The sequence below is a fragment of the Lepidochelys kempii genome, chromosome 7, assembly GCF_965140285.1.
Source record: "Lepidochelys kempii isolate rLepKem1 chromosome 7, rLepKem1.hap1, whole genome shotgun sequence".
In the NCBI taxonomy this organism is placed as follows: Eukaryota; Metazoa; Chordata; order Testudines; family Cheloniidae; genus Lepidochelys; species Lepidochelys kempii.
Window position 1 is genome coordinate 108,445,708 of NC_136386.1, and position 13,756 is coordinate 108,459,463.

Below are 13,756 nucleotides of genomic sequence, written 5' to 3' on the forward strand. Positions count from 1 at the left end.
GATTATCAAGATAAGCACTATTTATGTGCAGTCTGTAGACATGTAACTTTCTCTTTGAAAACTCCCATAACTGCTACATTTTTTATCTCTAGGTTATATTTTTAATTCCTTATCACAGGGGTGGGCAAATTTTTTGGCCCAAAGGCCACATCGGGGAATAGAAATTGTATGGCGGGCCATGAATGTTCAAAAAATTGGGGTTGGGGTGCAGGCTCTGGGGTGGGGCTGAGGATGAGGCGTTTGGGGTTTAGGAGGGTGCTCTGGGCTGGGACCGAGGGGTTCAGAGGGCGGGAGGGGGATCAGGGCTTGGGTAGGGGTGCGGGAAGGGGTGCAGGTTCCAGCTGGGGGTGCAGGCTCGGGGGTGGGGCTGGGGATGAGGCGTTTGGGATGTAGGAGGGTGCTCTGGGCTGGGACCGAGGGGTTTGGAGAGCAGGAGGGGGATCAGGGCTGGGGTAGGGGCATGGGGAGAGGCTCAGAAGTGCAGGCTCCGTGCAGCGCTTACCTCAAGCATGGTGTGGCCCCAGACCCAGTCCAGAGCGGGGCTGAGCCGTGTGGTGCAGCTCACTGGCCGGCTTAAAACTTGGCCTGCTAAACCCAGGGTTGTGAGTTCAATCCTTGAGGGGGCCATTTAGGGATCAGGGGCTAAAATTGGGGATTGGTCCTGCTTTGAGCAAGGGGTTGGACTAGATGATCTCCTGAGGTCCCTTCCAACCCTGATAGTCTATGATTCTATGAAAACAGCTTGCAGGCCGTAGTTTGCCCACCCCCGCCTTATCACATGTAAAATATAGACTATTATGAACTATAATAATTACTGATATGGGAGAAAAAAGACAAGACATTTCAAACTTTTTACCAAATACCTACAAGTAAAACACCCAACTCTTATTCCTTCCAAACAGCGCTGTATAGGAGACCTAACATGTCTTTCTATGAAAGACCAAAAAAAAGTTCCTGATGACAAGTTTTGGGGGCTTTTTAAGCAAAAAATTGTTTTCATTTAGCTTTACTAAACACTAAATTGGAGTATAAAGACAGGCTGGCATTTTGTATAATATGCAAATAATATGTTAAAAGAAAAAGGGACTGAGCACAGGTTCAATCTTGTTCACATATTTTATATAAAACTATACTGCATATTAACTACTCATTTCCTTTTCATTTGCAGCCTTCATCATTTAACAGGAGTCATGGCCACATCCTCAACCAAGGCCATCTGCTCAGCAATAGTAAAAGAACTGCCCCATCTTGGGATCTTGTTGAACTCATCTCTGCTCCCAATGATGACACAGATTCTTTTATCTGCAGCTGTCCAAGAAACTTCAGTAGAATCCCTATTTACAAACTAATTGAAGACTTCATAAAATTTAACATCTCAGAATTAAAGCAGGCACAGTTTATAAGCTGCAGTAAGACACACTGCATTGGTTTCTTCTTGTCCTCCATACCACCACCAAGTTATTTCCAATGCATCAAAGGCAACAGAATATAGAGAGATGTTGACTTGTTTTTAATCAACACCACTTTCCTTATATGCTTTTTTTTTTCCTGTGAGAAAAAATGCTCTGCATAACTGGTGGTTCGTAAGATTGCTGTTCATAAAAATTGAGATTCTACTGTATACGCTTTCCTCTCAGATGTGGACAACAAAACACAACTGCTGGCCTTTGAGGATGTGATAGATTTATGAGAATATGTTACTTCCAGTATTAGCTGTCAATTCACTTATTGCAATTCCAGAAGCTGATTACCAATTATAATAACCTAGATGGTTTAGGACCTCAAAGATTTCCTCTCTCACATACCTTGCTGTGAAAATGAAGGCTCTAACTCAGAAGCTGTTCTGTGTACGTGGATCCCTGTGTGACACCCCGGCATGCCCTTATTCACCCCTGTTATATAATTAGGATATGTTTTACACAAAGTACGCCTTGTGAGGTATCACTCTAAAAGTCTTAATCTGAGAGACATTAATATCTCGTTGGATTGTATATGCTATCATAGTATCTGAAGTTATGATACTAAGTTTAGCTAGGTTATGTGTTACTGAAACATGTTTTGAGGTTGAAAACACCCACAAGCAGCCGTTCAGGTACAACAGTAAAAAGGCCAAACAATGTTAATGGCTAATTGAGGAAATGCTCACAAGCACAAGGATTACCCCAGGAACTGCATACAATAGAAACCTCTCAGAGATAGCACTACACACTGGGAATGTTTGACCTAGGTCAGAGCAAAAGAGCTTTCCAGTAAGTGATGGTACCACACTCTCCCTACAACAATACACCTGGAAACACCTGAGGAACAAAGACTGAACTGGGGGAAGTGATGGTCCCAGGCTGAAGGGATTTCTAGCCTGTGTATGTAAACCTGGGAAACATTAGCTATTCTTGTGCATGAAAGCATCCAAACAATTTGTAATAGCTCAAACAAGCACTATTATTTTCAGTTAGGGAACTGACAAAAGGGAAAAAATGTTTCTTCCTCAAACAGCCCCCTCCCAAAGCTACAGCAAAATGACACACTTCAGGGAAGAGAACACGCATAAGACATTTCAGACCAAAGAGAACTTTTCCATAAAGTTTTTTAAGAAACTCAAAAAAGGGGCTTGAAATGAAAGTTAGCACTACAGCTGTACAACAACATAAAGAACCCCACTATGAGAAGGAGGGTAAGGCCAAACAACAACTCAGTTCACAGCAGTGAAAGTTTTCTTTGAGCAGGTATGAAATATAGTGATTGAAGTCTGCCTTCTTGCTGCCTGAGGAAAGAGCAGGACATATAGTTCCGGGATCTACTACCACAGAGAGACTCAAAGTAGAAAAGTGAAAAGAGAAATGGTGTTTCCCTTCTGACCACATATAAAGTGGTGCAATTTACCCTCCATTCAGGATCATCCAGGAAGGCTTCCAGAACTGATGTAACAGTAGGAGGCCCTTTCAACTGAAATACATACCCCCATTTAATTTCTGCTCCTAGTGCTAACCCTAGTGAACACAGTAAGCACATATCTCTGAAAAAAATGAAAGATCCAGAGAAAAACTTATTTTTAGGGAGCAGCTCTCCACAGGGTTTTTATTCATGGCACAAAAATCACATCTGTGTGTCACAGCGCAGGATGCTGCAGGACATCGCTGATGAAATAGGGGAAAAGAGCAGCAACCTGTACTAACATGACACTAGATAACAAAAAGTGGTCTGAACTGAGTGGTCACCTCCCCAATCTGCTGCACCCCTGAACCCATCAACCACAACTCCATCTACCCCCAACACTTTCCCACATCTCCTACTCCCCCCACCACCCCAACACCATTTCTCCCACATGGCTCCCATCTCATCCCCTCTTCCCTCCAGCTACCCCCAACTCCGTGTTCCCCCCACCAGGGCCCCCATCTCATCCCCCCTTCCCTCCAGCTACCCCTAATACCGTGTCCCCCTCCACCAGGGCCCCCATCTCATCCCCCTCCCCCTAGTTGCCCCTGGCACCATTCCCCCCACCACCACCCCACCTGCTCCGATGCCTTCCCCTCTCATGCCCTCAGCTATCCCTGACACCCTTCCCCGACCAGGGACCCCATCTCATCTCCCCACTACTCCACCAGCTCCAATGCCTTCTCCCATCTCCTTCCCCCACCACCCCGACACCATTTCTCCCACGAGGTCCCCCACCACCATCCCAGCTACCTCCAGCACCATGCCTCCCCCCCACCAGGGCCCCCCATCTCATCCCCTTCCCTCCAGCTACCCCCAACACCGTGCCCCCCAACAGGGCCCCCATCTCTTCCCTGCTCCCACCAGGTACCCCCAACACCATGCCGCCCCCACCAGAGCGCTCATCTCATCCACCCTTCCCTCCAGCTACCCCAACACAGTGTCGTCCCCCTCAGAGCCCCCATTTCATCCCCCCTTCCCTGCAGCTACCCCCAACACAGTATTCCCCCACCAGAGCCCCCATCTCTTCCCTGCTCCCACCAGGTACCCCCAACACCATGTTCCCCCACACCACCAGGGCGCTCATCTCACCCCCCTTCCCTCCAGCTACCCCAACACAGTGTCGTCCCCCTCAGGGCCCCCATCTCATCCCCCCTTCCCTCCAGCTACCCCCAACACCGTGTTCCCCCCCACTAGGACCCCATCTCATCCCCCCTTCCCTCCAGCTACCCCCAACACCGTGTTCCCCCCCACTAGGGCCCCCATCTCATCCCCCCTTCCCTCCAGTTACCCCCAACACCGTGTCGTCGTCCCCCCAGGGCTCCCATCTCATCCCCCTCACCCCACCACTCGAGCTATCCCAGACACTTCCCCTCCAGCAATGCCCCCATCGGCCCCCAACAACATGCGCCTCCCCAGTATCCCCCGGCCGGCTCCCCCCTGGCAGCCCCGCCAGGCGCCGCGTACCTGCGCCGAGGAGAGCGGGCCCCGGGGGCGCAGCGGGGGCCTGGCTGACCGGGATGAAGGGCACCGCGAAATTGAACTCGGTCGCCGAGGAGGAGAAGAGCAGGTTGGTGCCGCTAGCAGAACCAGGCCCAGGCGGCTTCGTGGCGGCCATCGCTGCGGCTCTTCCACGTCTCCCCCCCGGACAGCCGGAGCAGCCAGCGCGGCCCTTTCCGCCCGCAGCGCTGCCCGGCTCCAAGATGGCGGCGTTGGGACCCACCCGCACCTCACGCCGCAGCGTTGGGGCGGGGCCGGCCGGGCCGCCGCCATTGCCGCCGCGGGAGGCAGCTTGGGCCGGAAGTTCGGGACCCATCTCCGGGAGCGGGCGAGCGCGTGGCTACGGCGGGGCGCAGGGCCCCATCTCCGCGAGCGGCAGGGCCTGGGGAGTCCCGCTGGGCGCCCGCCCCGGCCCGGCCCGGCCCGCGCGATGCCGTGTGTGGCCGACTGGCTGAACAGCCCCCTCAGCATCGTGCAGGGCATCTTCGGTGAGAGCGGGGCGGCCGGGCGCGGCGCCGCGGCTGGCGGGAGAAGACACAGCGGGGCAGGGCCCGGGGGGCGGCGGGGGACGCCGAATAATGGGGCGCCTGGGGGGCGGCTGCGGGGAGGGGAAGCGGTGGGCGAGCGGCGGGGCGGGCCGGGCCGGGGCGGGGCGGGGCGGGGGGGGGGGCCCTGAGGGGTGCCAGGGTCGCGCCGGGGAGCGGCAGCGGCGGCGGGTGGCGAGGCGCAGGGAAGGGGGCGCCTCTGCCCGCTTGGCGGGGCTCGGGGCGGGTCGGCGGCGTGCGGGAGGAGCGGAGTAGCCCAGCCCGGGAGGACGGGAGCCAAGCCGGCTGCGGCGGTGGGTGTTTCTGGTGCAAGACCGAGCCTGGAAGCGATCACAACACTGGGGTGCAGAATCGTGCTGGGGACTGTTTTGTGCCTTAAAATAACCAGAAAATAGAGACACTGGGCAAGGGGCATGTTGGGGAAGGGGTGTTGAAAGTGCCGGGCTAGAAATGTCGTGGGGGAGAGTTGCTGTCTGTAACTAGCAGAGCTGTCGGGCAGCCGAGACAGATGTTCAAAAAGTCTCCTGACACAGCAACATTATTTTCTTACCAAAGACTTTAAATATTACTTTCAGTGAAGGAGTCTCCTTCCTAATGAGGGACCTGACAGGGCAAGGCAGGCACGTTCACTTGTGCCCAAGATGTGAATGCACCATTACTTACTATAGCCTGTTCCTTTTGCATTAATAATCTCACTGTGCTGCAATCCTCCTCTCACAAAAAAGTCTCACACTTCCTCTGAAAAGATGCATTTGGAATGCAGTTTCTTCATGTTTACATGTCTTGAAGGAAACCTTTATAATGTTGAAAAAAGTATTGCAAGAGTAAGACGGTTCATGGGTGGTGATAGGAAGCGATGGTTGAAGTTGTTGAATCAGTCTGTTGTAATACTCTCCAAATTCTACTGTGGGCTCATCTAGAGGGAAAGGAGGAGGGATGATTTTACCATACAGGAAAATAGAGCTATGCAATATAAAACTTTGCTGAAGAAGCAACTCAGGAAATCATTGGTACACGCTCTGAATATCTCCTGGTGTCCAAAGTGAGGAGTGAGGGCAGCTAGTAGTAAAAAGAAATAATGAAGGCAGCTGAGGTGGACTAGAAAGGATCTAATTTCAAGGACTTCCTGATGAGGTGCATGTACATCATGTATAATTTGGGACCCTGTCTACATTGGACTCCAATTTAAGAAGCTATGCCTTTAATTCTGTCCCGGCTAAGAAGGTATACGTAACAGTTGAGTGAGCTAGTGTGGACCGAGCCAATGCATGCTAGGTGTTTCTAAAACATGTTCTTGTCTAGAATTGTAAACATCGGTCTAATAAGCTCTAGCACCAGCCAATCAGTGTTAGAAACTGCATTTTGAAAAATGATACTTAAAGCTCTGTTTGATGCCCAGCACTACATAGACTGTAAAATGAGGCAAAATCCATATGAGTTTATATCGCCCTGCTGGTACTGGGTATACAGTTCTCAACTACCAGTACCACTACTTAAGGACATGCCAATGGAGCTCTTTATTTTAACCAGAACATAATTCCTGATTTCTTAATGACTGGTATAGGAGCTCATGCAGAAATAAACACTTCGCAAAAGTAAAATCATGCATGCACAGTAAGAGGGAATGGTAAAAGATAATCCCTCATCTCTTCCCAATAGTTTCTAGTGTATTTGAAATCCATGGTGTCTGAGCTTTTCCCCACCTACAGTGTCCGTATTTTCCTTATCCCTCTGTTAAGGTTATAACAGCAAGATGAGAGGAGGCAAATGACATCAAGGTTGTTATAATATACATTTGTGTAGGGATAAAGTCCCCTTAAAAATCAGTTCACATCAGCAGATTCAAAATGAGTGTCAGATTGCTCAGTGCTGTCAGAGTGCTGAGTAGAAGTCCAATGTACTGTACTCTTGCTATTCTTAATGCAGTTTGTTTTCTAGCTCAAAATGGTCCAAGTCCTGACTGGGAGAAGAAAGTAACCGAATACTTTACAGAGAAGCTAAAAGAAAATAATGCAACTAATTGGGTAAAATTGATTGAATTGTTTAGAGTTTTTTTCCATCCTTCCAACTCCTGCCTTTTGTTCCTCTATTATAGTGACTTACTGTTTTTTGGTAAATGTGTCCTTTAGAAATGCATTTGTGGAACTTGCTCATACTTATCTGAAAGGGACACTGTTGAGATTGTAGACCCAATTTTGGTTTATATTAAAGTTATTTAAATGTGAAAAACCTGTACACAAAGCAAAATATGTAAGGGTCTGATTCAAAGTGTGTTGAAGTCAATGGAAGTAACTTCAGTGCACTTTGAATCAGAACCTAAACTGCTGAATGCCACCTAAATGTGCTCCATTAGGTGGCACTAGTTGACAAATGCTGTCTTCTGTTGTATTTGTATAGGCATTAAAATCTGCCCTGACTACTTGTAAATTGGAGATACATTTTGTACTCCAAATGTTTGGAGTGGTTTCCTGCAACATAGCATCTGGTCAGGATCTGTTACTGCAATACTTGACACTTCAACTGATTTGGAGAACCAGCTGTTATGACCGCTGCCTTTCAGTTTGGTTAGGTACAAAAATAATTCACACCTCCCACTAACTGCACCCTCTTGTGTCGTCCAAATTCCTATGCTGTGTTTGGAAATCTGATTACTACAGTCTCCTAATCTGCAAATGTAAGGTGCAATGCAACTTGATTCCTCAAAGTATGGGCCTACTCGGAAAGGTGACTAAAATTGACACTGACTTCTATATTTATTGGCCCTCTGGAACTTTCAGGTCAAATCTGCCACTTTAATGGTAGAAAAGCTACTTTTCCCAGCTTGGAATCTGAAAATAGTTAGTTGTCTTGTGCATCAAAAGATTTTGCAATTGGAAGTTAATGAACAATTTTGTTGATAATATACAAGATGGAATAGAATTCTGTCTCTCTCTTTCTCTACGTTGGTCCAGTAGAGTTAGTAGTAGTAAAAGGATTAAAAGTAGTAAAACCTTATTTGTTTATTTTAAAGCAAGCAGATCTGATTCAAAATAAACACAAGTTTTGATGTTTAGTAAAAAGTTTCCAGTTGTACTTGGTAACTTTTCTGATAACCATATTTTAATGTGGATATTTTCCTGCAATCTGGCAATCCAACTAAGACCTGATTTTTCAAAATCAAATAGACTTCTGGTATAGCTTGTGCTGCTGTCATTCAAGTCACGTGCAGTTTGGTTTTCCTGGACAACCTATGTTCTTTTTGCAATTGTAACGTCATCCCATACGGAAAAGCCTCCCTTACCTTAAAGGAACCCTGTGTTTTGGCTGCCTTTTCTTGGCCATTTGGAATTGTGGATGTTTTGATAATCAGAAGAGTTGTATGCAGTATCTTACTTGTTTTTGCAATGACATGGCCTTATTCCTTTCATGTTTCCCATTACTCAGAGTTGTGCTTTTCCCCTATGAAAATGAATAAAAATAAAGATTTTTGTAAAAACCTTCTGCATGATAGGTGCATCCTGCAGTGTGTGAAACTTTACACTTGTGTTGCTAAGCAAAAAGGCAGCCAGGCCTGATGAAATGGAAAAAAGTCACTGTCTCATGGCATGGAGTGGCCCTGGAGTGTTTCTACATCAGCTTACCTCTTTTTAGGGCTCCTCGGTAATTTTACTAAGGCTTTCTTGCAGCCAATAACCTCTTACTAGGCTAGCTTCTTATCACAAAAGTCCAAAATCAAGTCCTCAAAGTCTAAAAGTTATAAGTCAGTATATTGAAAGTTCATATATTAAAGTTTATGTATTCATCCTTTCCCATACTTCATCAATCCACTCCCAGGTCTCTCTACCTGGAGTCTTCCCTGCTTTGGCAAGCCACTCCCAGCCCTACCTACCTGGAGACTTTTCTCCCTTGGTGTCTCAGGGTCTCCTGCAGAATTCTTCTGTTCTCTGCATCCCTCAGCCTCTGCTTCAGTCTGTCTCTCCTCCTGGTCTCTTGCTACTGAGGCTGCTCCCTTGTCTATCCCACAGACCTGTTTGGGTCACATGACCTTCATTTTCCCAACCTTGGAAGGAGAGTTAGCTGTGTCACAGCTGGGGCTGAGATCCATCTCCTTCTAAAGGGCCAGCCTCCCTGTGACAGTGACTTTTACAATTTTAATTTTCTTATTGAATAAAATTCATAAAGTATGATGCTTTATTCCCAGTCTCTCTCTCTGCCCCACAGTGATTTACCTCTGTCTGCTTCCCTGGGCACCTGAACCATAGTGCTGGGGAGGGTCGCCTGACTGCCCTTGTGGCTTCCCTATCAGAAAGTCATTTTTCTGCAGGGAAGCAAAGAAATCTGTGAGGGACATAAATCCCGCTCATGGGCAGTGGCACAGAATTCCCTCAGGAGTAATAGTGTCAAGTGTGTCAAAAAGGGACATCAGCTGAAAGTGAAATCTGGTTCAAGAGAAACTGTCAACTTGAATTTTTTTTAATTCAACAATTTAAAAAACAGTTTTCTGATAAAATGCCCTTTAAACTGCATGTCACTAAAATTCTGTAAAGTATTTGTAGAGTGTTTTTCTTATGCCCCTCTTAAAGGTCCAAGAGCAACACTACTAAAAATAGGCCCACCTCCAATCCTTCCTTCCTTCCTTCTTGTTCAGCTTCACTTACATCAAAGCCTTGGAAAGAGCAAAGTTGAAACAGCAGCAGGATATAAGTGCAACTGACCCTCACCAAATCTGTGAAACTAATTATACACAAAGCTGTCAAATGGCCAAAGTAAATGAACTGGAACAACATACAGAAATACACTTTTCCTAATCTTTTAATTACAGTAATCCCAACTGTTCCCTGTAACAACAGTAGGTACAAAAATTAGAGATGGAAATGTGCTTTACACAGTTGGGTTAGGACAGATGAGCAAAAAATTAAGTCTCCTAACTGACTACCTGGTGAGCAGACCAGGGTGATTAATTTTGCTCACAATAATGAAGTGATTGAGGTGAATAATAAGGGGTGCTGGATGATCTAAGGATAGTAACTAAAATATGGGATGGTATCTCTGTATTATCCCACTTCCTTCATGGTGCTTGAGTATTTTATAGATCATGTTTAAAATAAGATCTAATATTAATTTGATGTTTGTTCATACTTTTTAAAGGTACCATCATTGAATGACGTCCCCCTACATTACCTGAAGCCCAACAGTTTAGTGAAATTCCGCTGCATGGTTCAAGATATGTTTGATCCTGAATTTTACATGGGAGTTTATGAAACAATTGACCCAAATACTAAAACACGTGTAAGTAAAATACTGATGAATTGTTAGGGTAAATGTTTGGGGTGAACTAACTTTTCTTCATTCATGTCTTTACCCTTCTCTGTCCACTGAACTGAACCTCTTGAGTATTCCAAGGCTGCATAACATTAGTTCAGTTTCAACAGACTCAAGTGGCATTAGGGACGCAACAGTTTACTATATTTTTGATTGTGATCTGCCACAAGTAGATATAGTTGTGGAAATTATAACAAGTGTGTTGTGGGATCTGTGGGAATTGAAATGAATCCCTTCTCTGTTTGAATTCTACAGACAGTAAAAGTTTACACAGTTATGTTTTTGGAAGGACTTTAGCCTAATGACTTAGTTTCTTTTATCAATAGTAATTCATGTGAGTCAAGATTCTGAAAGGAACAGAATTATCATATTGCTTTTTTTGGCAGGTTTTGCATTTTGGTAAATACAGAGATGTATCTGAATGTGGGGTAAGTAGTGCAATGCTGTACAATGTAAGAATTTAGCACTTAATTTACTATATTAAATTTGAGCTTTTCATTCTCTCTTCTCCTCCTCCTCCTCCTCCTCCTCCTTACAGTGACCTCCAAGAAAATATGCAATGAGCCTTAAAATTAATTAAAATAAATCAGTTGATTTCCCTTTCCTTGTCAACAAGGTATCATCTCTGCCACTTTCACTGTGTTATTTTTAGAGAGTAATATGGACAAAATTTGTACCTACCTCTTTGTCCTTCCCTTCTCTACTTCCATTTTTCTGTCTTTAAAATTGTGGAAACCAGGAATGTTGTAAAGATTGCTTATCTGGAAAATGCAGTTAATATGAAAAGTATTGTATAAGTGCAGTATTAATCATTTTTTCAACCCTTCAGCTCAGTTCCTGGAAATATACAGCTCTTGGGATTCAAAGTGAATTCCAGGTTTGGGGAGCATTCCTTGTGGCTCACAGGTCTTGAGCCATCTCCAGGCCGCTTAAAATTAGTTTTGTGTACAGAAGTTTAGTTGTGGCCAAGAATTGAATTTTGGCCAGTAATCCCGTCAAGAAGTTAGACCACTGGCAAAGCATGTTCCCTAAAGGAATATAGTCTTCGAACGTTGAAAATGAAGTCAGTTAAGGTTTTTTTTTAAATAGAATAACTTCATTAGTCCTAGAATTGCAATCTCTGTTACAAAGCATTGAAAAAAATTGAGGCTTCCATTCTACTTTACAAAATGTATCTGAATTTTTGGTTATAAGCAGGTTCTGCAGACTTAAGCCACTCTTACTGTTGAGGCACATAAGTGTGGTAGAGATACTCCTGGGGGAATTCTACACCACTGCGCATGAGCAGAATTTATCCCCTGCAGATTTCTTTGCTTTCCTGAAGAAAAATGACTTTCTTTCTGTGAAGCAAAGGGAAGCCACAAGAGTAGTCATGTGACCCTCCCCAGCAGTATGTTTCAGGTGCCCAGGGCAGCCAACAGAGAGGGGCAAGGGGGTGAGACTTGGGAACACCCGGCTAGTAGCTCCTTCCCTCCGCCGGGCTCAGCTGCTAGTTGTGGCTAGGCTGGGGAAGATCGGACTTCCTCTTCCCCTGCACGACATCCAGGGCCGCATCAGACCAACCCCCAGATTTCTCCCCCAGTTGCAGGTATCTCTGCAAACTTCCCCCACCCTGCTTCCTGCTCCCCCATTCGCCCAACCGCTGTGCATCCAGACCCTGTCATACCCAGTCCCTCCCACTGAGCCTCACCCCTGTGCACTCAGAACCCCTCAATGAGCCCCACTCCCCAAGCATCTAAACCTCCCACTGAGCCTCCCACACCCAGATTCCTCTGCCAAGCTTTATCCCCACACACAAACTCCCCCCCCCCAGCTGATCCCCAGCCACCTTCACCTGGACCCACCTGCAAAATCCCATTACCATTGCACCCAGAACCCCCCAACAAGTCTCCGTGCTTCCAGATCCCCCACACAGAACCCTCTCAACACACACCTGGATCCCTCCACACTAAGCCCCTCCACTTGGATCCTGCCTTGCTGAGCCTGCCTGCTTACACCTGGTGCACCTGGTATGGAGAGGCAGGGCCCTGGGGTGTTTCTGGGACAGGACCAGTCCTTGTGCTGTGTCAGGGTTGGGTGCAGTCTCACCGCTGAGTCCGGGGGGTGGGGAAGGAGGGAGAGGAAGCTTCAGTGATAGCCTACCTTTGTGCTGCCAGTGGCCTGTGCTCCCCAGTGCCATGCTGGAGCCTCCACATTTATTTGACAAATAAAATTTGCAGAATTTTTAATTTTTTGGCTCAGAATACCCTCAGGAGTATAGAGAGTAACTAACAATCACTCTTTCTTTCTATTCTTGAATAAGAATGATTTTTTTTAAATGTGAGCTTTTTGACATTGTTCATGCAATTGCATTGAGATTGCATTTGAGACCAAAGAATGTGATTAAGTTATTGACCCATAGTAAGGGAATCCTTTAAAGAATGATTATTACTTCTGTCCACAGGGGTTAAAGCAGCTGAAAGCACCAAAAATTTTCCATTCATTTACTGAAAGAATGGAATAAATCATATCCCACTAACCTCCATGTAAAAACTTCAGAAGAATATCTTTGTTTTCTTATGGCACCAAAAATATGGTCTAGAAGATTAAACAAAATGTGGAAAACTTGTATGAAGTGCAGTTTAAAATTACCACTGGATTGTGTTTAGGTTTTTATAGTCTTAATTTTTGTGCTTTAGATAGTAAATTGTTTCATTAGGAAGCTACTTCTTGTAACTCATTATGGCTAAGTACATAATTCTACTGACAAAGTAAGGTAATGACTTAAAAACAAATACGTTCAATGTTAAAAACCTGAACCTCATGATTTATTATTGATATCGTAGCCTCAGCAGGAAATTGATTTAAACTCTTCACAAACGGTCACTTTGGAGAGACAGACCTTCTACTGTGTGCCGGTGCCTGGAGAGTCAGCGTGGGTGAAAGAAATATCCTTTGTTCAAGCCTGAGAGATGTTAATTATGATAAATTCGTTTAAAGTATTTTGAGGGGATGAGAGGGTAATTCCTTAATTTAGATATGCCTCATCATAGGACAGCACTATAGTACAATTTGCACACTTATTGTAATAGTATCTTACCCAACAAGATAGCCAGGCTAATAATATTTGGATAATGCTACTTGTTCTGGTTGACTTTTTTCAAATTAGTTTGATGATGTCCTTAATTCTTAATCATACGCATATATTAGTGTGAGTCAGGCTCGAGTTAGCCCTTCAACATCCTACACTCCAAGTCGCCACAAGAGGAGTTATGAGGAAGATGAAGATATGGAGCTGCATCCATCTAAACAGAAAGAGCAGCATATGGGTAACATTTGATTGGTCATTTCAGTACCATTATGAACTATTTATGTATCAGGGTGAGTCAATAGTGTTATCCCAGTCTTGATCACTATGCTGGTTGAACTGTGAATGGAAACAAATGGGGAAAACCAGCAGTTTAACTTGAAATTAGCCCAGGACAAATGTTACATATGTA

The 13,756-nt window shown here is 45.5% G+C and overlaps 2 protein-coding genes across 9 annotated transcripts in view; one reads left to right on the forward strand and one right to left on the reverse strand.

Moving 5' to 3' along the window:
• SEC23IP (SEC23 interacting protein) overlaps positions 1-4,762 on the reverse strand; it is a 39,275-nt gene extending 34,513 nt beyond the window's left edge. For all 5 annotated transcript variants that reach the window (XR_012160062.2, XM_073354209.2, XM_073354210.2 and 2 more), the window contains exon 1: positions 4,399-4,762. Coding sequence is in view for 4 of the 5 variants with exons in the window: in XM_073354209.2 (XP_073210310.1) it covers positions 4,399-4,747 (349 nt within the window). In the remaining variant the exon portion in view is untranslated. The remainder of the gene's footprint in view (positions 1-4,398) is intronic.
• Positions 4,665-13,756, forward strand: part of MCMBP (minichromosome maintenance complex binding protein) — a 33,152-nt gene continuing 24,060 nt past the window's right edge. For 2 of the 4 annotated variants that reach the window (XM_073354214.2, XM_073354215.2), the window contains exons 1-6: positions 4,665-4,919; positions 6,903-7,000; positions 10,104-10,244; positions 10,664-10,705; positions 13,103-13,204; positions 13,456-13,585. In XM_073354214.2, the coding sequence (XP_073210315.1) occupies positions 4,862-4,919; positions 6,903-7,000; positions 10,104-10,244; positions 10,664-10,705; positions 13,103-13,204; positions 13,456-13,585 (571 nt within the window). In that variant the 5' untranslated portion in view covers positions 4,665-4,861. The remainder of the gene's footprint in view (positions 4,920-6,902; positions 7,001-10,103; positions 10,245-10,663; positions 10,706-13,102; positions 13,205-13,455; positions 13,586-13,756) is intronic. The other 2 variants (XM_073354211.2, XM_073354213.2) reach the window with 2 other exon arrangements.